Here is a 22,482-nt window from a genome sequence, read left to right on the forward strand (position 1 = left end):
ATGCCTGCTGAAGTGAAAGAGGTAAGTGTGTGTTGGAATGGCTCTATTTGTTCTGTACCCTCCCTCTTTTTTTTTTTTTTTTTTTTTTTTTGCCCAGCAGTTTTTTTTTTTCCACCTTCCTGCAGAGAACTGTAGCAATCCACAGCTTTGCATTCTGCCTCTGTCATGATGAATGAAGGAGGCATCAATCGCTTCACCTCCTTGCCTCTCACTGCTGGATGGCGCGGTCTCCTTGTGCGCATGGGGACATGGTGCTAACATCTTCATCAAGTGTGTGTGTGTGTTTGTGTGTACGCATGGCTGTGCATGCGATTAAATCCACTGGGCAGTGTTATAAAGCGCATCATCTTTGATTGAATTATGAGGAGAGGTTGTTGCTGTGGGGTACAGTGCTGCACACACTCTGGTAAGTGTGTGCCCATGGTGAATCAGTGAGACATTAAAATTGACCATGCAGCATTTAACTGTTTGAGGATCAGAGGGAAATCTAGAGTGAAGGAGGGGGGTGGCTCCAAATGGAAACTTTGACGAAGAATATCCCCCCTTCCTTTGTTTTTCTTCTAAATAGAGCAGCCCGGTTACTTTAAGGTTAAACGTGATGCATTGCATAATTGACAATGGCGTTTCTGCAGGAAACTAGTCTTAAATAAGAACTGTGTTTGAATGCTTCTGCCGTTTCTGTGCCACGGTGACATATTCTAAGACAGCATCTCTTGATTCAACAGATAGTGGAGGGCAGATGAGTTGTGACAAAGTTGTGACTAATGTCCTCTGACATCAGCGGGCTGATGTCATGTTTTATTATCCCAGTGGAAGCAGTGGAGTTTCAATCCTTGGTAAAGACAAGCTGCCTCTTCAAGCTAATTTATACTCGAGCTTGATCTCTGCAAAATGACTTGGCCTCCCACTGGTGTATTTACAACTCTGAGCGCCAATTTTTCCAGCAATCTTTCCCCTTCCAAAACATATTTGTGACAAGTTTGAACCGCGGCTTGTGCTCGTCATGCCCTTGAGCTGGCCACCACAATCTGAACTCGCTCAGCATTAGATCAGACTCTGTGTCTCCCAAAATAATACCCCGGCTGCTGCTGGCCTCAATACTGAGAGTTGATGGGAACAAGATGCTAATCGTGTCATTCTGTCTCCTGCACCGCTGCATCCATGTAGTATACCTTGTTTTTTTAAAAGCTAAGTCACATTGAGAATCATCATCTTGACCTATTTGGCTCTGTGAGCACACTTAGTTAGTGATGGTGCATTGAGTTATTTAAATGAGCTTTGACTCACAGTGGCCTGGCCTTCCCTGGAGCTCGAATCAGACGGGGACAGCACGGAGGCCCCTGCCCGGCCTATTATCATCCTCCGAGCCCTTAATCAAGCTGTCTGTAGAGGACAGTGGTGCCCCGTCTGTCTTTTGGCCAAGCGTTCGTTTAGTTCTGCCTAACAATATCCAATCAACCTCCTCCCGGAGGTGTTCACGCCAGGATCATCTCCTGGCTGCCAATTTCTCCTGGGCGACCCTTTCATCTTCCCTTCCCTCCGACACGTTCGGCACACGGATATGAGGGGCTCTTGTGTTTGGTGAGGTGTTTGAAAAGCGAATCAAGCTCTCTCCCCCTATCCACTTTCACTCAGCTGTTCACCGCAGCCCAATATAATGCAGCGGAGTTCAGTTCTCGGCACTTGTTCGGTTTCAATGCCGCAGCCTCAGAAAAAAAAAGAGAGTTTGGGGAGATTTAACAGTTTATTTTGGCCTTTTGTTCTGATCTCAGCGCAGCATTTAGCACATTTGATCTGTGCTATTCAGTGATACGTTGCAGATGCAATTATGTGCGTTTGGGCCGTATTTCTGAAAATGAAAATTGATTTAGATGAAGGAAAAGTAATTTAAATAGTAAAATGGGACTGGTTTTGTCCTTCATAAAACCTGTTTCTTATAATCCTCTGATGTTTTGATTGAATGTTGAATGGCTTGTATCTTTCTACATTTTAGAGAAACGTAAATGCTTCACCAAAAGAGGCACCGTGTCAGATAATTCGCTGTTTACTGAGATCAACAGTGAAGCAAATGTTTGTAGACAGTCTGGAAATGAACACGAGGCTTGCGAGGAAGCTTTTTACAGTCAGAAACGGCCTCCGGCCCTTTTTTCAGACCGACATGCTGAATAATTAATCCACTCTGCTTAATGAAACCCGTTTTGTTGAAAAGGGAAATAAAACAACAGTAAATTACAGAAATATCCACATGTTTTACCCAAGCAACAGTTGGATTATTGACTCAAGCCTGCGTTGGTTGAATCAGGTCCAAATGTTTTATCTTTAACTGAACTCACATCCAGTCCCATTACGCTGTTACTGCATTTTGACAGCGGGATGTTTTTTGTAAATCATCAAAATCTAGGAATCATTTGAAGATAACCGGACAAATATACAATATAGCCCTCTGCCAGTGGAGCTGACCCACTAAACTGAACATGAAATGCCCGGTGCACTCACCGAAGGAGACAAGGCGAAGCTACTCAAGCTCAAATGTAGAAAACACCCATCATCGTTTGTTTGTTTCTGCTCCTTCTCTCCGGTTTACTCTTTTAAAATCTCCATGAAACGCTGTCTGCCATTTCTGGTACATATCAAAAGAAGGAAAATTGGTTCCCGCGAATCAAAACAAAAGTCTTAACAAGCGTTGAAAGTTGGGTGATAACTTTACCCATTTAATACCAGCAAGTAATTGCTCCATTTGAACAGCCTTAAAGTTGGGGAATTGCCTATTATGGTTAAAGACAAATGAAAGCGCGCTCCGGTGCACATGTAAATAAGAAACCGATCGTGCATACATCTAAAGATTCGGATATTTCGAGAAGTGTTTCTCTTTTTTTCTTTTAATGTATGACACTGTGGAAACCTTACAACCACTTACGTCTCGACCTCTGAGTTTCCTTTTTTTTTTTGCTTTCTACGTGTGATCACTGGCAGAATTGCTCTGTTGCCTGTTTTTCTATGGACATATCGCACAATTGCAGTATGTCTGTGAAGGTTCTCAGTCATCCAGGTCATGGTATATCCAAAAAAAGGTTAAAAAAGGCAACTGGACTTGTAGAGTTTTTTGAGAAGACGTTTCACCACTCATCCGAGTAGCTTCTTCAGTTCTAGGGGACTGGTGGGAAGTTTGAGGTTTAAATAGGAACGCCTACTGAAACTAAGAACAAGAAACCGGTGCAGCTGATTTCCATTAACGGTTGGGTACTGTTTTTGTCCTTGTCCTCTTTCCCTATGGTGCTCTAATGGCCCTTGTCCGTCAGAGGCTCCAGTGTCAAGGTGTGAATGGGGTTAAAACTTTTTGGGGACAGAAGTTAAAATTGTATTGTAAAGAGATGGCAGATTAAATCTCAGTCCACCTCCTCTGTTCAGAGAAGGGTTTTCCAGTCTGACATAGATGGCTTCCTTGACTCCTCTTTCAAACCATCGGTCTTCTCTGGCTAAGATTTGGACGTTGTTATCTTCAAAGAACTGTCCTTTGTCCTTCAGGTGTAGGTGGACCGTTGAATCGTTAATTACAGTACAGAGAAAATGTTGCTGATTCTTCAAACCTAAAAAGGTCTGAATTTAAAATATAAAACAATACATGAGTATTGTGCAGTGCTGAACAGTGCAAAGGCTTCATATTATATGATCATTTAGAGGAATTAGATGCAGACAGGAAGAGCAGCTCCCTCATCCTGTGTGCCTGGTTATGCTATCACGGTGTTGTGTGCCGCTTCATTATCTCCATGAGGTAAACATCATGCATATAATGCACTCAAATGATGCCGGCGTGATGACGATGACTCGTTCCTGTGTGTGTGTGTGTGTGTGTGTGTGTGTGGTTCAGGAGCAGAGTGCAGAGGGGCCTCCGCCGCTCTCTCTGCCCCAGGAGACCAAAGAGGCGACTCCGGACACCCCGGCCTCCAACGACGAACTGGACACGCCCACTTCCATCGCCTCTGTGATGACCTCGACCAATGAAAGCTCCACAGAGACCGACACTCCCCAGCAGACGGACAATGAGGTTCACACTTTGTCTCCGCCTACTATAGTTTGTCGAGAGACGTTTTGATTGATCGGCAAGACCACTGACCCAGAAATTGATTAATAAACATCTTTATCATAGCTTTTTTGGCATAATTATTATAATGAGAGGACAGGAAACAGTTGTAGATGAAGAACAAACCATGATTGTTGTTTCTTTTTAGCATTTTAGGATCATTTAAATGTATTTATTGTCCTCTTCTATTTACTGAGCCTTTAAATGGCATTTGTCACCTCTGTGACTCCATTGAGGTGATTTTTATGAGTCTGGTCTCCTTTAAAGATGCTGTAAAGTTCTCTGGGCCAGTGCTACCATAAAATGTAATGCAGTTAGGTTCTGTTTCACTGAGTTCCCACATAAATACATATTATAGAGCAAGAAGAAGCCGAAGAAACAAAAGTTTTTCTTACACTGTAATGAATGTGTTAAAATGAAGCTCTGTTTACTACAGCAGGCGATTGAATTTCCTGCGATTTATTCTGCTTCTAATGCTATGGCTGGACCTCAAGTTGTTTCGTCAGACTCCAATCCGAACTTATTTTCAACTAAGGGGCATTCATTATGGTTTGGCAGGAGCAAAGAATGTATTATTTACGAGAGGCTCACAAAGCCAGGGATGTGCTGAAACCCCGGTGACTGATTATTATAAGAAATGGGACGGCCTGTACAGTTTAAAGAAAAATAACAAACACACACTGCAGGTAACATGTTTGGTCTATGCCTTGTAAATTAAGACCAAATGCATCCTGCTCTGGCTTTGAACATTTACAGATTCCAGATTAAACTTCTGCAGAGATAATACTTATGGTGCATCAATCCTTGTAGGAGTCCAAGGCTGTGGAACAGGAGGGTGACAAGGTCCTGAGCGAGACCCAGGAATCCTTGGAGGCCCAGCAGGAGAACTCCGAGACATCTGATACAACTGATCTGGCATCGACTCCGGTGATTCAAGACAGCATCCCCACTGAGCAACCTACTCCTGAAGCAGGCGCTGAACCCTTTGAGACTGTTGCATCGACCACGACGACTTGCAGCACCACCACCACGGCACCCCCGCAACCGCAGCCTGCACCGCAGCCCGGGGAGCCTCAGCCGGTGAACCCAGACAACCAGAGCAGAGTGTACGCCGCCGTTCCCGATGCGTACAGAGGCATGGGCGGCGACTTATACGCAGGATATGGGAGCCTGTCCCGCATTGGCCTCCACGGCTACTGGCCTAACAAAAACTTCCAGCCAGGCGCTCACTACACCTTACCGTTCCTCAGAGACAGCTACGCCCCCGCAGGCCTCAGCGGTCAGACGGAGGAGGACGGCCTCGGCGAACAGGGAGGAAATGCCCTGGACATGAAGACGGAGCACCCGGCTGTCAGCTACCCAACACTGGGGGGAATCCACCAGTTCAGGCCAATTACCACCATGGAGCTCCTCAGGGAGCCCTCGAGGACCAGGTAAGCGGAAGGTACATTTTCAGCTGCACCGATCCCACAAGGGAGACTGTCTAGTCTAGATTCAATGCCCAGAGGTTGGGGCAAATACACGCCTGTCACAACATTTCAAAAAACAAATGAACCTCTTTGTCATTCTGTCAGTTTACTGCAAATAGTTTAAAAAGGCATCTTCATACTGAAATGATGATAGCACTAACCTTGTCATCTACAGCAGCCTCTGTCTGGGAAGGTAAAGGATTAGTCTGGGTCAGTAAATATCGACATATTCCCAGATAAGGAGTTCACCTTTAGCACACTGAATAGGAAAAAAGCCAATTGACCTTTGACATTAATAGTAAGTTAAAGAGTTTCAGCGTCAGCGTCGTGTTGTTACGGATGCAGCATGGATTAAAAATGTGACGAAACGCCTTATGCATATAAACTGAATCCAGACGTCACAAATGAAAATGTGCCAGTGTGCAGTTCGCAGCAGCGGCGTGCAAGTCAACTGTCTGGCTCGTTTTATCGCAGAGGACCTGCCACGATAATAATGCACATTTAACTCTCGCTGCACAGACGTCCGAAGGTCGCCTCTCGGCTGCTCCTGTGAGTCAGCCGCGATAATAGAAAGACAGATGGACAGTTAAGTAGCAGCTGGTCTTTGCAGGAACAGAACCCGGCTGCAAAGTTGATAAATAAGGAAGTTTCACCTGTTACCGCCTGCCAGGAGACTTTCCTTATACGTCCGTATATAGAGACGGAGCTGAACCCGCTGAACCCGTTTCATTTCATGCTGAGTTTTAAAGGAGCGGCTTGGCATTTTGGCATTTTATTCGCTTTCTTGTTGAGAGTTCGATGAGACGGCTGATACCGCTTTCACATCTTTTAAGTGTAAGGCTGCAGCCAAGAGAGGGTCGGCATGGCTAAGCATAAAGAGTGGATGTGGGAAGAAATACAGGAAGTAATATTAGGAAATAGTAACTATGCCATTTTGCACTAATAAATTTGTCCCATGCAAAGACATATTTATGAATGACTGTCTGGGTCTTTTCAGAAGTGGCTACGATGACGCCTTCATGGCCCAGCTGGAGGGGAACCTGAATCCTTTCTTCCAGGCCATGTGCCGGGCGCAGACCCTGCAGTTACCCCACAAGCGCAGCAGCATGGTCAGCCTGGACAGCCTTCGAAGAGACCCGCGCTGGAGGGATCCCAACTTGCACGAGGTGATCTCGATGCTCAGCCACCCGATGGACCCGGTCAAGTCCAACGCGGCTGCCTATCTGCAGCACCTGTGCTATGAGAACGACCGCATCAAGCAGGAGGTGCGGCAGCTGAACGGGGTGCCGATCTTGGTGGAGCTGCTGGACCATCCTAAAGCTGAAGTCCACCGCAAGGCCTGCGGCGCTTTGCGCAACATATCCTACGGAAAAGACCACAATAACAAAATGGCCATCAAGAACTGTGATGGCATTCAAGCTTTAGTCAGACTGCTGAGGAAGACCAGCAGCATGGAGGTCAAAGAGTTGGTCACAGGTATGGCTCAAAGAGACAACCTGCAACCTTTCAAGTTTTCTCTGCTTTACAACGTTATTCTTCATATTAAATGCTGTCCCTGCAGGCACACTGTGGAACCTCTCATCGCACGAACCGCTAAAGATGATGGTCATCAACCAGGGCCTTCAAACTCTGACTGATGAAATCATCATCCCACACTCAGGCTGGAGGAGAGACTCAGCCGACCCCTCAAAACTGCAGAGCGCTGAGTGGACCACCGTCTTCAAGAACACGTCTGGATGTCTGAGGTGAGGCGGGGACGAGCGACAACATCCGGTAAAATCTCACTTGTGACAGCGCTCGTTCAGAAATTGCTAATGGTGCTGTTACCGCAGGAACGTCAGCTCTGATGGGGCGGAGGCTCGACAGAGATTGAGGGACTGTGAGGGGCTGGTGGATGCCCTCCTTCATGCCCTCCAGTCAGCTGTTGTCAGCAAGGACACTGACAATAAGGTCACTGAACTCATCACACTCATTTAAACTATTTAAAATATTTTTAGTTTTTCTTATTTATCAAAGCCATGGAAGAATTTTGACCATTAAATCTGTGTTTACAGTCTTCTTGAGCGTAGCAGCTACCCACTTCTAAAAGAAAAGTAAATCTTGGTCAGTGAATGCATCATTTTGATTAAGACAACAATAAACCTGGCACTCTGGTACATTTAGGCAAACTAAGCAGAATGGCAGTTTAATGAGTAATAAGAGGTTTTCTTTTTGGGCGCCATAAAGTCTCAATTCTGCCGCAATCAATTATCAAGTCTCAATTTGCAATTGGACAACATCCACAGAGCCTTGGTGTCTCTGATTTATCACTGCATCTTAGTTAACAGCCACGATTGCCTCTGATTCAGACAATTAGCGCAAGTCGTCCGAGCAATCAAAGCATGAATAAGGTTCCGCAAAGTCTGTAATTTCCTCTTGTTCGTGAGAAAAATCTGCATTTCACTGAACAATTTCCTGTAAAAGACAGCCCAATGTGCAGCATCTCTTGACTGAAATCCTCTGACGCTGTCCCCAGTCGGTGGAGAACTGCGTCTGCATCCTTCGAAACCTGTCCTATCATGTTCACAAAGAAATACCAGGAGCCGAGCGATTTCAGGAGCCCCACGCTTGCCATTTGATGAGATCAGTGGGGCACCAGAAGAAGAAGAATGAGCCCGACTGTCTCACGGGGAAAAGGCCTAAAGGTCGGTTCATTTCTTTATTTCTTTATTTTCATCTGCCTTCTGTGTTTCTGAGATTTATAAGACACTTTTGACTCTCAAAGTTAGGAATCCCATTTGCTCTAATGTGCACATTTGAAAGTTTGCTTTAAATGAACCCTCTGAAAACATCCAATGATGTCTCTGATTGTAAAAGCATTAAGCCATTTTCTGAAGGTTTTATAGTTTATGACACTTAGCTTACACTTGTGTAATCTACTCTACTGGTTTCTAAAAACCAACCTTTTTCTTCTCAATTTGAAGAATTGTATTCGCCGCCGGCACATCCCAGCTCCGAGCGGTCAGACTTTGTAATCTCTTTTATGCTTGAACATTTCACATGCCTTCACATGTAGAAGCCGACTATAGATTTTGCTCAGCTGGAGTAATACCAGGTCCCAATGCTGAAACAGCTTGCTTATTCTTTCTTCTTTTGGCATTTTTACACCATATAACTGATGCAATAATCAGGGCAATCTGTAGAACTGTGAAAACTGGATACTGACGTGCACCTCATACAGATGGGTAACAATTACAGCCACAGCTCACCGACGGTCTGCAGCCGTTCGTTCTGGAGGCAACAACCTAAACATTAGTGTTAAGCTATGAGTTGCTCAGTGTCTCACCACATGGAGGAGCTCCGTGTTTTCTGCTGCTGTGTCCTCTGACATTGTTCTCTCTTCTTTTCCCCTTGGAAACGTTCTCATCAGAGGAGTGGTTCAATCAAGGTCAGTGCGCTCGTTGCTCCTGAGCATTTTGGACGCAGCAATACGATGATTTGATTATTTGCTGACATTTTCCGTGTGTGCGCGTGTGTAATGACGTTGCCGTTTGTGTGCATGTGTGTGTCTGTGATGTACAGGTTGGAAAAATGGATTTATGGACAGAAAATACAGTACATTGGATTTGCCAAAACGCACAGAACTGATGAAAGGTACATGTCTGAGGAAAAAGAAAGAAGAAAAAAGTTGTTTGCTTCACGTTGCATTTGAAATTAAAGACCGCAGTATGACTCACCGTGACATTTGCAATGAGCCTAATTGTCAAAATGAATATAAATATATTTTGAAGAGCTTCCATCAACATCCTCTTGCTATCAAGCATCGGTACCTGCTCTCTCTCTCTCTCTCTCTGTTATTTGCTGTGTAAGCATGACGTTGGCATGGCCCAGAGAGAATTCATTTAAATGCGAAGCCACGCATCAGCACCTGCACCGCTCGCATTACTAAAACAAAATGGCCCATCAACTGAAAGACTGATAAAATTCTACCTGGCAACATCTAGAGGAGGACGTTGCCAGGTATAAGACGTGCACTGGCGCAGAATACTGCATGACCCATATACTGCGCATGTTATCATTTGGGACGTCTAAACTATCTTTTTGAAAGGTTTTTTTATTATTATTATCACGAATGCAGCATGTATCTGTGAATAAAATCTCATAGTAGCACTGAAGGACTGACTACTGCATTGGTATATCTGGCTGCCATTAGAACAGATCAGAGCTTATGCCTCCCACGCTGCAGCCAGTGAATGCAAATCAGAATGACAAGGATGTTACGGTTCAGGGTCAGCTTTAAAATACTTCAGCCATCCAGCACACAATTAAAGAAAAAAAAAAAAAAAAACTGCAGAAACCTGCTGGAGTTGTAATTTTCTCCAATGCAGTATTATTAAATTAACCTACAGATTCAAGCTACTGACTGAAACATGCAAACATATTTATTCATTTAATGGCTGAAGGCTAATAGTTAATGACACTCAGCAATGCATTTTTGTTTTTCTCACATTTCTCTGCCTTTCTGTTCAAGGGTTGGAGCTGCTGTACCAGCCAGAGGTGGTGAGGCTTTACCTCTCTCTCCTCACCTGCAGTCACAACCACAACACCCTGGAGGCAGCCGCAGGAGCGCTGCAGAACCTCGCTGCAGGACACTGGGCTGTGAGCAGATGGACTAGTTCCAAGTTATTTCTTTCAGCCCACAGCTACAGGGCTTGTGATTATGGAGTTATCAAGTGACGCTGGCTTAGGCATAAATCAGGCTGTGTTTGAAGTACACCGATCAGGCATAACATTATGACCACCTTCCTAATATTGTGTAGGTCTCCCTTGTGCCTCCAAAACAATTGTGACTCATCAGAGAATGGACATGGGCCTTCTGAGGGTGTCCTGTGGTGTCTGGCAATAGGATGTTGTTAGTGGGGGACTTTTGGGTCCTATGGGTTGAGGGGAGGGACCTCTGTGGATCATCCCACAGATACTTGATCAGTTTGGGATCTAGTGAATCTGGAGGCCAGGTCAACACCTTGTGCTGTTTTTCATGTTTTCTTTTTTGCCTGTGTCAGGCTGCATCCTGCTGGGGATGGCTGCTACCATCAAGGAGTGTCATTGCTATGGGGTGGGGGTGCCTGGTCTGGTCTAGGTGGGTGGTACATGTCTACGTAACATCCACATGAATACCAGGTCCAAATGTTTCCCAGCAGAACATTGTATTGTCCAATGTTATTTAATTCTCCTGTCAGTGGTTTTAATGCTGTGGCTGATCGGTGTATTTATCCAAGTAGTATCACCATGATTGCATTCATAGTCTGCCCGTGTCTGTGGAGCAGATCCAGGATGCGCATTCACCATTCCTCTGAGCTATTCAGCTTAAGGAGAGACTTAGAGACGATTTACCCTCTAAATGAGTCTTCATGGTGCAGGGTCAAACAAAACACCCTCCCAAGGCCGTTACTCAAAACCGGCGCATGCATGCCCAAAGCTTTTTTCTTTGGCTGGCAGGTTTTGTTTTTGAGACGACATTATTTATCATCCTAATCTAAATGGACTCTCTAGACTGACCTTGTCAACAGTTGACATGATCAAAAATAACTGTTCCTGCTATATCCCTCCCGAGTGGGTCTTTTAAATAACGTGCTTTGCCCAAATATACTGTGGCATGAACGCTGTCATTTAGGATCAAGGCTGTTTGATTAAAGGACTTGTGGTAAATCCCCCAAAAATGCAAGTTGTCACTCATTTTGTGTTCCCACCTGTAGTGGTCCAGCTACATTCGGGCGACAGTGAGGAAAGAGAAAGGGCTGCCAATTCTGGTGGAGCTGCTGCGCTCTGATGTGGACAAAGTTGTGCGAGCCGTGGCTATCGCTCTTCGCAACCTGGCCATGGACAGGAGGAATAAAGATTTAATAGGCACGGGCATTTAAATCTCACCTGCGCACACATGGCTCCACTCCAGAGCAACCCGCGCTGACTTTTCTGTCTTTCGCTGTCATTGCAGGGAGCTATGCTCTGAGGGATCTCGTCGGCAATCTGCCGTGTGGGCAGCAGCACCCGGCGAAGAACCTCGACGGGGATACGGTGGTGTCCGTTCTGAACACAATCCACGAGATCATCACGGACAACTCGGAGAACGCCAGAGCGCTCATCCAGGGTCACGCCGTGCAGAAACTGGTGGCCATCCATAAGTCAAGGTAGTGATGTAATGTTCATACTTTTAAGTTTGAAAAGAATCTACTAAATCAAAGTTGGTAAATATATGCTTATGCTGCTTGCACAGCCTCGATGCATCATCTCAAAATAATATAAGCATCATATCCCAAGGCACTGAGAGATGATTTTAATCACTGGGACAGTACTGTCTTAGGGCTGTCCTCTGCTGCTCACCACCATCTCCACTGATTTGTTGCCAGCCAATCAGCACGGGAGACCAAGGCAGCTTCCCATGTGCTTCAGACAATATGGGCCTACAAGGACCTGAGAAACGCTCTGATCAAGGCAGGCTGGAACAAGACCCACTTTAAGGTATTTGTTTCTGTTTTGCGTCAATTTGAAACTCGAAAAACTGAGAGACACAGTGATATTTCTCCCTCATCCGGATCGGGCATGTCTAGACAAAACTCTTTACACCAGGCGATGCTTGTCAAGAAATACCACAAATGTAAAAGGAACAACTGAAACAGAAGAGTGGAGGTGTTTGATTTTAACTCAGAAAATCATGTATGTAAATAACCTGTAGACCACTTAGCAAAACAAGCTGCCCTTTATGCAACGTGCAACCTTGATCAATGAAGTTGAGAGTGTAGTCTCCTGCCGCAACCAGAGCACAAGGAGAAACAAAAGATGCGCCGCCGTCATTCCAGTCAAAAAAAACAGTTTAATGCCCTTTCATGAAAAAAGAACGTCGGGAAAGCGATCGATTTGTCTCCCTGTAATATAATGTTCTTTGTCTTTCAAAGCCCACGACTACCGGAGTGGCTAAAAAATCCAAGAGTGGAAAGCAAGGCAGTGATGACATCACCTTGCCTCTCATGGACAAAACCCAAGGTCAGAAAATCACTGCATGCGTTCCTTCAGCTAAATGTCATTAAAGCATCATCCAAATGAGAAAAATGTCCTCTGGCTCAGAGGGAGAGAAAGAAAAAGTCTTTAAAACACACAGACGTTCGTGTCATGTCAGGGACGAAGAAATGTGCATTTTCAGTCCCGGACCGTATTCTTCTGAAACGTAGCCTTAAACCAATGATGTGCTGCCAAGGTTATCAGTGCACAGACTTGTCTTATTAGCCTGAACAGTTTCTCCCGCAGGCAGGACAGGCTCATGCATCGCTAGTTGCATTTCATTCGGACATTATTTCAAAAAGGGCTCCCACTTTTGCCACGTCGAGGGCGACCTCTAGCTTCGCACTGAAACAGGGATTTGGTCTCAAGGTTTCCTAATGAATTATGAACCTGACTTAAACACCGTTTTGAGTGGGGAAGGATATTAACTATTTATTTCAGTGCATTTGTGTGTCTAGCCGATGAAATTCCTTTGGAGGTGGAGTTTAAATATTGTCAGTGCAACCCTTGATTTTACAGATAATACAGTATTTAACTGAGCTTATATTCAAGTCTTCCAAGACCTGAGCTGCTACCTTTGAGCATTTTTAAACAGTCCAGCTGGGACAATTTCAGTTAAAAAAAGACTGACATATACTTTGTTTTAGCCAAATACACTTTATTTTAACTATCAAAACTTTCATAGATGAATAACAACAACATAAAACCTGCATAAGTAGTTGAAAGGAGCTTCCCTGCAGATATACACTGCCTGGCCAAAAAAACAAAAAAAGTCGCCACCTGGATTTAACTAAGCAAATAGGTACGAGCCTCCTATTGGATAATTACTGAATGGGTGATTATCTTTCAGCTGGCAACAAGTCATTTAACCCCAACAGATGCAATGAGTAGCTTCTCATTTCTTAAACAACCATGTCGACAGACACGTCCTGTGGTCGTGGTAAAGATGTTAGTCTGTTTGGGAAGGGTCAAATCATCGGCATGCATCAAGCAGAGAAAACATCTAAGGAGATAGTAGAAACTACTAAAATTGAGTTAAGAACTGTCCAACGCATTATTAAAATCTGGAAGGATAGTAGGGAACCATCGTCTTTGAGGAAGAAATGTGGTCGAAAAAAGATCCTGATTGATCGTGATCGGCGATCATTTAAACGTTTGGTGATATCAAATCAAAGAAAAACAATAGTAGAACTCAGGGCTATGTTTAATAGAGAAAGTAAGAGTATTTCCACACATACAATGTGAAGGGAACTCAAGGGATTGGGACTGAGCAGCTGTGTAGCCTTAAGAAAACCACTAATCAGTGAGGCTAACTGGAAAAAAAGGCTTCAATTTGCTAGGGAGCATAAAGATTGGACTCTGGAGCAATGGAAGAAGATCATGTGGTCTGATGAGTCCAGATTTACCCTGTTCTAGAGTGATGGGGGCATCAGGGTAAGAAGAGAGGCAGATGAAGTGATGCACCCATCATGCCTAGTGTCTACTGTACAAGCCTGCGGGGGCAGTGCTATGATCTGGGGTTGCTGCAGTTGCCCAGGTCTAGGTTCAGCAACATTATGTGCCCATAGAATGAGGTCAGCTGACTACCTGAATATACTGAATGACCAGGTTATTCCATCAATGGATTTTTAATTCCTTGATGTTCACGGGCATATTCCAAGATGACAATGTCAGGATTCATGGGGCTCAAATTGTGAAAGAGTGGTTCAGGGAGCATGAGATGTCATTTTCACACATGGATTGGCCACCACAGAGTCCAGACCTTAACCCCATTGAGAATCTTTGGGATGTGCTGGAGAAGGCTTTGCACAGTGGTCAGACTCTCCCATCATCAATACAAGATCTTGGTGAAAAATGAATGCAACACTGGATGGAAATAAATCTGGTGACATTGCAGAAGCTTATCGAAACAATGTTTTTTTCCCCCACAGATGTATATTCCAGTTTAGAGCCAAATGATCGAGTCAGCGATGGAAAGGTGCCTGTTGTGGAAAGAGACGCCCTGCAGGTAATCTGATTACTTCTATAATTTATATCAAAAAGACTAGATGACAGATCTTTTTCATATTTGACTGTATAATTGTATGATTTAGCACAGATTTCATTTGCTGCTAATACTCATACAACAGTACTGTTTTCACTTTTGTGGCTCATAAGACTTTTCTAACTGTATTTACTTTTGTATCTTGTGAAAATTACATGTTGGTACGCTCCCTGAACTAGGCAATAAATGAAAGGAAACACTTCATCAGAGCTGGCAGGCCCTCTGTGGGCCTAATGGACAACAAACCTCCACCTCTGGACTCCTGGGTGTAGACAGAACAACAAGGTCGGCCGAGCCGCTTAAAGACACTTTCCATCGGTGAAATAGGGATCCGTGCCATCTGATCATTCTTGTACAGATGAACAAACACATTTCAGTTAAAAAGGATTTCCTTTGTTTACAGGAACTATTGTGCCAAACATTTACATGTATTTGTTACGCAGGCTAGCTGGCAATATTGTTCAAGGACCGGGATGAGCTGCAGCGCGATGGATTATGAGTGACACGTGAAAGAGCCCAAATATGCAAACAGTGGTGAATCATGACTCCAAAGAATGTATGACGTGTACAATTTGAATTTACTCCTCATCTACAGTATACTTCTAGTTTGTCAAGCTATTAAGACTAAAAATGACTTGTTCATTTGTTGTTATCCACGACAGCAAATTTAGAGTTAGCGCTATCGTCGACCTAGCCAGTCGAACATTTTAGACATTCAGATGATTCTCGATAAATCAAAGTAGACGGTGTTAGTAAATCTCTACATGAGTCTCTATTCCATTTGTTTCACGGCAGGCAAAATGGGATTGTAAATGTGTAACAAAGGACTGTTAATATTCCAAATGAAGGCATTTATATTGTAACGTTTATTGTAATACTCATGTTATTAATTAAAAGTTATTTATGTGTATTAGCTAATACCAGTAAGTGATCCTACACTCAGTACAACTCTGCTTTGCAGTGGTCCTTTTTGCATTGCGATGTTGAATGAAAACGACAATAAATGACGTGCATAATTTCTCATTTATGGTTCCGTTCTCTTTTTCTGGGACAGACTCGAGCCAGTGGCCTCTTTTACTTTAGCAGCGTGCACCTTAGACTATTCTCCAACAACTATCCTTAGTCTGTTTTGTCTGTTACACCAAAACTAGTCACACGTCGGGGTTACGAATTGAAACCGCACACAAATAAGATTAAATCAGCAACAAATCAGATTCATTCAGTCCAAGTTCAGATACAGAGTTTACAGTGGCCTCTTGTGGAGATTGCAAAGCATGAATTAACAACATGCTCTCAATTGGTAATTGATTTCCTGCTGTAGGCTGAAAAAAAAAGCATAAATATAAATTTCAGTTTTGACTTGACTCAAGTATGTTAAGCGCTCCATCTTTTGATTTCAATGTTCTACAGGGCACATCAGTTTATAAACCCAGCGCTGCGTTAATTTTCATATCACTTTTAAAAAGGTTTTAACAGTCTTTAATGAGGAGAAAGGCACAAATCGCAATAAAAGAACATCAGCGGACTTTACTTCTGGATAGTCGTGAGTATCTGGTGTGGAGAGAGAGAGGAGGGCAGAGCACGGCCTTAGTGACATCTCCAAACATGTCAGCACAGCACATTGGATAGCACAGCCCTGCCCTCAGAACCAAACCACAAGACCAGCAAGGGCAAAGCTGTTTTCTCTTTGCCCCCAACAGCAACCTGTTGTCCTTTAACGGAGGAAAGTCCTCCCGAGAACGTTTCCTTCCAGCGGATCATCTTCTCATCTGACGCTCAGCCTCTGGATTTAAACCTTTCCTTCATGCAGCCATGACCGCTCCAGTCTTCGCCAACCTTGGCTTTGTGCACACTCTGAACGTCCTTCTCCTGGCGTGTTTGAGCTTGAGCAGTCCCACCAAGCCTACTGAGAACCATCACAGGGCACCAGTTGGTAGGGATAAGGGTGACACGCCGCTGCTCGATGCACAGGATTTTCTGAACCAGTTTCTGTCCACACTGAACCTCACAAAGCTGAGGCCCCAGACCAGGCCCCTTGCCGTCCACACAGAGCCACCAGAGTACATGCTGGAACTGTACGAGAGGTTCGCCAACGACCGCACCGCTGTGCCGTCGGCCAACATTGTGCGCAGTTTCAAGAATGAAGGTACAAACTTCTTGTTTCATTGACTTTCTAAAGTAATTGTTAAATAATTTGAATAATTGGACTACTCTGATTTATGGAGGTCAAAGTGAATCTATGATTATGGAATTGCTGAATAGCATTTATGAAGTATACGGTTAAAAAAAAAACATACAAAATGCATTGAGACACACTTTTTGATATTTTTATTTCAGATTCCTCCCCCTATAGTATAAGAGACAGGGGTGTAAGGATACATCCCTTGCTGTTCAATGTCTCCTTGCCCCGCCATGAGCACATAACAATAGCCGAGCTTCGTCTTTTCGCTCTGGTCCGGAAGGCCCAGAAACCAAATGCTGGCTTTGACTGCGAGGTGACAATCTACAAAATACATGAGGGTGTTGTGTGGACGAAAGAGGTGGGGAAAGAAGGGAGAGGGAGGGCTAAAGAGGAGGTGGTGAAGACGAGGGATTTGGAGGAACTGGTGACAAAGCAAATCCATGCCGAAGATAATAGCTGGGTGTCGTTTGACCTGACTCATGTGGTTTCGCTCTGGCAGAAGTCAGGGTGCGCAACTCACAGCCTGGAGGTTCATATTGCAAGTCTGGGGTCAGAGGAAGAAGGGGCCACGCACGAGACTGTAGAGGAGGACGGGGGTTCGGTTGATGTCGATATTGACAGGAGCGTGGAGGGGAAACACAACGCGGTCTTGATCGTGTTCTCAGATGATCAGAGCAGAAGCCACAAACAGGACAAGCAGGAGCTCGACCAGATGATGAAACACGAGAGTGACCTTCCAGAAAACATGGGCAGGGGCCAGCAGCCTTTCTGGGGTCACGTTAATCACAACACTGGCCACGCTAACCGGGACGAGCAGGACGAACAGTCTCTCATGCAGCTGCAGTCCAACCTTATCTACGACACACCTCCTCGAATCCGTCGCAATGTTAAGAGCGAGTCATGCAAGAGGACGCCCCTGTATGTGGATTTTAAAGACATTGGCTGGGATACGTGGATCATCCAGCCCTTGGGCTACGAAGCGTACGAGTGCAACGGAGTATGCAACCCACCTATGACCTCCGAGGTCTCGCCTACCAAACACGCCATAGTGCAGACACTGCTGAGCATCAAGAGTCCAGAGAGAGCGTCTCGCGCCTGCTGTGTGCCCACTAAGTTGGAGCCAATCTCGCTCCTTTATCATGATAACGGCGTGATCACTTTCAACCACAAGTATGAGGGGATGGTAGTGGCAGAGTGTGGCTGTAGATAGTTCTGAAAGTTGAGATAGAGACTGGGCACTGATGGATCTATCTATCTATCTGTCTATCTATCTATCTATCTATCTATCTATCTATCTATCTATCTATCTATCTATCCATCTATCCATCTATCTATCTATCTATCTATCTATCTATCTATCTATCTATCTAATGTGCCTTTTTTCCACAGTATCTCATCTCATACAGTGGTGTATAATAACACAGGTCTGGACTTACCGTAGTTGTAAATTAGAGATGGACACACGATGTAAATGTGCAATTGTTGCTACGTGAATGTATGCAGAATATAAACAGTCTAAAGTAAAGCTGCAAATCTTCTTAAACAGTCTGTCATGATGCCGTATTCATTAAAGGATATAATAAAAAGAAAAGACATTTGTTTTGTATGCATTGTTTGAGTTTCCATAACGCACGGCTGAATATCAGTCTAGCCAGAATGCTTTTAAAAGAGAAGTGCACGTTGCAGATTTGTAAATGGTATAATTTGTTTTTTTGGAGCCACTAAGATGAATTCAAAAACATTTTCTCTCCTATTTACTTGGCAAACTTGCAGAAAATGTATTTCCGATGGCTTTCGAGGGGGAGAGGATTTGCACGCTGTCTGTTGTAGCTCTTCAGGGCTCCGTGTCTGAAAAAAAAAAAAGCCATTTCTCTTAACTAACACTGCTGTCAGCTGGTGTGAAATCTCTCTTTGTACCAGCCGTTCATACCCAGCCCCTGGTTCTCAACATGAATGTTACTATGGTTGTAAAAATAAAATGCATCTGAAAACAAACACATTCATTGAGCAATTTCTAATCTCCTGCACACTATGTTTCATTGTCAGGTAATCACAGCACTCCCATTCCAACAACCTTAATCCCCATCCCTCTAACGTCACATGCCTGGCGGGCCTCTCGCTGCCCGCTTCCATGCCACAGTGATAAAGAGGTGTCAGAGCCTGGAGTCCTGTAGACCATCACTCAGGATGAGACGCCACTCCAAGTGCCAGAAGGTGGTGTCAGATTCCTGGTCTCCAGCACCAACATGCTCTATTGACAATCCTGCCGTTAGGTTGCTTGGTGCCCTCTGAACCATCCCACTTCCCTTTTCTGACACCGGCATGCTTACGCTTATGCTTATCAGGGCCACGGCAACAGTACAAATGGAAAGAAAATACATGGCACATCATCACCTAGCTTCTGCTGTTAACAGTCGGAAGTAGATAACAATAATGGAATAACACTGTGGAACGTTCTCACTTAATAGGATCCTCACCCAGCGCGCAGATTTACATAGGCCAAGTGTGCAGGGCAGAGATACGGATAGGCAGTGAACAAATTGATTTCCAGTCATGGAGGCTCTTTAAAACTGGAATTAAGTTTCAATACGTAAAAGAATATATTGAAATTTATGGAACTAACAAGGGGGTTTAATTTAATATTTTATAAAACCATTGACTCTAGGATATGACTGTTTAAACTTGACCATCCTCTTAAGATAAGTGTCTTTTTTTGTACAAATGATGGTTAGCTATTCTGTAAGATACTCTATTCTAATTAAAATAACAAGGTCAGTTCTTCTTTTAAGGTTGTTTTTTTTTTTTACTCCAGTGCAACCTGATCCAAAGTTGATCATTTTTGGTCGTCTGAAATATTGACCACTTCCGAGGCTGTTCACTGCTCTGTTTGCTGCTCATTAAAACAGACAAGAAGATTTGACCGCAAGACCCGGTTTGAAACAATCCGTTTAAATTGGAAGGATAAACTGAGGCTTCTTCATTGGCTTCTATCAGTCTTTAAACCATCACTGGTTTAAAGCAGTTTTTTCTTCTGATGGTTTTTCATTTATTATGTTAGCTTGAACATAAATCACCAAGTCTTTCTTCGTGTTCATTGTGTAATGCATTATGTCTCTCATACTGATATAATTAAGAACATATGAAGCATATGAGTCGATCAAATATGTGAACAATGGCAGAGCTTAAATAAAAATGTAATCAAGGACATCACGACATATAATAAGGTTTATGTTTCTTAATTTAAATATATTAAATTAAACCGGTCAGACTACAAGAATAAATGCATGACTTTCTCTATGGGTCAAGTTTCTGGAGGGAGGAAATCCAAATAAATATTCTGTACAAGTAAAGCCTTTGATAGGGGCATAAAAATGGTTTTCATATCAGAGACCTATGGTGTGCGAGCCATTAATTTGACCAGAACAACAACAGGCACTTATCCTCAACCCTCAGTCCTGTTAATGTTCTTGAAAAAAAAAAAACACACATTTATCTAAGACATCAACATAGCTGAACAGCAGTAAAAATGTGTTATTATTATTAGTATAAAATACTAACAAGCTGACTTTATGCTAAAATAACAGTTGGAAACTTGAAACACTGTGCTGGCAAATTTGAATTTTTGCGAAAGCTTGGAATGGGGCCAAGTTTCGGACACTTCACTGTGAACTTACGCAAGAAAGCCTCTTTCGATAAGACAAAATACCAATCGTTGTTAGCTATCTGAGCCGTCAGTAAACGCTGTCAGTACTCAACTTCTTTACTTAACTACAAGTACATGGATTTAACTAGCAAAGTAGCTTAGTATATTTTACATTGATGGATGGATGTATGTTGTTACCTTGCTCTACCTTTAACTACATGTTCAGATGTGAAACAAGCTGAATTATGGAGACAAAGCTGACAAATAAAAGCAATGAAATTTCCCTTAGAAATGTAGTCAAGACAGAAAGTCACAAAAATAAATAAATAAATAAAATATCTCAATCTTTCCTCCTTGGTTTCGAGCTCCCCATCTCACTAATAAACTCAAAAAAATGTTATGTGTTTGTTTAGTCTTCCTGATATTTCCTGATATATTGTCAATGCATTTTCTTCTAAAATGTAGTGAAGACAGAAAGCAGCAGAAACTGAAATATCTTGACCTACCATCAAGTCACTTATATACTGTACGTATAAGAACCTAAATGTTTCAGGTGTTTGTGTGTTTAGTTTTCCTGGTGTTTCTAATGCCGTCATTATTATTAACTGTAGATAACTGACAAAGAAATGTCTCTCTCCTTTGAGCAAGTTATGTGAGACATTACATGGGAAGAGGTGGTTGCCACGATCCATTCGATTGCTGAGGATATGTTTGAGGTCACACCCAATCCACGTGCATCCACAACTTCTTCCACGGCAATTACCATTGCTGAGCAAGAAGTCTAAAACCAACCTGAAGCAGCTCTGTGCACCTCTGAGCACCCTGTTCAATCAGTGTCTGCTCCTCCACTGAACATTGGGTAGTCTGCCCCCATCACCCACCAAGGACCACTCGGCCCCATGCAGGCTGGTTTTACCCCTGCAGACTCTGGTGCACCTTCAGTGGTGTCAAAGTAAGTTAGCTTTGCCAGTTTTGGTAAAAATGTCCAGCCATCTGCTCTTTGTGTTATTTGTCTACCAGTTTAAATATCATGACAATAAATATCTTTAATCACAGTGATCATTCGGAGCAAACAGTGACCGAAACGGACACTTTCCTGAAGACACACAGGACTACTGTAGACCTGCATGTCCACCATCTTCTCCTCTTGAACCTGGTGGCCATCAAAGGCCACACAATGTCATGCAACAACAGCAAGAGTGTGGATCCAAACACTGTCATAGGACAGAAGGTTTGCTTTCTCTATTCAAAACACTTAATGTTACACACTTAGTCATTGCTTGGTAATTGTAGTCACTGTTCGTCTTCTTTTCACAACAGATAGAACAATAAAAAGCAAAGTTACTGAAACAGCCTTGCCTTTATGAGCTGAGTCTAGTGTGTTTATGTTTTTTTTAGCAGGGCAAAAAGAGAGAGTGGGAGGAGATTCCTCCTGAGGTCGAAGGCACGATAATATTTCTGTGGATCAAATAAAATGTACAAGTTTCACATTTCAGCAGATTTCATAGATCTATAGATGTTCCACAAAGAGCATGCATGCAATTGACCTTACAGTGTAAAATACAGTTTTACAGAACAAACTTAAAGAAAACCAGATTGAAGGAACCACAGGTCTGTGAACCAGATTTCACTGAAAACATTTTCAAAGTTGTTGAGACATTCCAGTAAAGAATTCAGTGGTTATCTTTGTGGTGGAAACAAAGCAAATTATACACATATCATCTGGTACTGTGGATATTTGTGCCACATTGTGTGCTATGTCATGTAGTAGATGTGAAGATATCTGATATGATAAGTGACGACGTTCTACTAAGTCAGTGACTCACTGTGCCCCATAAGGACCTTGTGGTTTTTGATCCCATTAGATGGAACTGTATATAAATCAGGCTGTAAGAGAAGTCTGGTCTGAGGACTGTTTATTACTGCGATGTCACACTATATTATATCCACAAGAGGGAGACTTTATGTTACAGCAAAACCATCAAACCACAAATGAAAAGAGGGTCACATAGTTGCTTTCATTCAATT

The 22,482-nt window shown here is 43.4% G+C and overlaps 2 protein-coding genes across 2 annotated transcripts; both read left to right on the plus strand.

Annotated features, from left to right (window-relative positions):
- arvcfa (ARVCF delta catenin family member a) lies at positions 1 to 15,653 on the plus strand (the record flags this gene model as incomplete). Its single annotated transcript, XM_084571601.1, has 16 exons — positions 1 to 21; positions 3,869 to 4,045; positions 4,892 to 5,514; positions 6,548 to 7,026; positions 7,112 to 7,295; positions 7,383 to 7,500; positions 8,066 to 8,234; positions 8,960 to 8,977; positions 9,112 to 9,183; positions 10,061 to 10,188; positions 11,286 to 11,436; positions 11,525 to 11,717; positions 11,937 to 12,048; positions 12,483 to 12,570; positions 14,517 to 14,593; positions 14,809 to 15,653. The coding sequence occupies 16 exons, from the start codon at positions 1 to 3 to the stop codon at positions 14,899 to 14,901; spliced, it is 2,703 nt and encodes a 900-aa protein (XP_084427727.1). The 3' UTR covers positions 14,902 to 15,653.
- A 788-nt stretch (positions 15,654 to 16,441) lies between these two features.
- Positions 16,442 to 18,021, plus strand: bmp10l (bone morphogenetic protein 10, like; the record flags this gene model as incomplete). The annotated part of the gene is made up of 2 exons (XM_084571699.1): positions 16,442 to 16,775; positions 16,967 to 18,021. 2 exons carry the CDS (start codon positions 16,442 to 16,444, stop codon positions 18,019 to 18,021), a joined length of 1,389 nt encoding a protein of 462 aa, XP_084427825.1.
- Positions 18,022 to 22,482: the final 4,461 nt, after the last annotated feature.

Source organism: Chelon labrosus, assembly GCF_963514085.1.
Source record: "Chelon labrosus genome assembly, chromosome: 22".
In the NCBI taxonomy this organism is placed as follows: domain Eukaryota; kingdom Metazoa; phylum Chordata; class Actinopteri; order Mugiliformes; family Mugilidae; genus Chelon; species Chelon labrosus.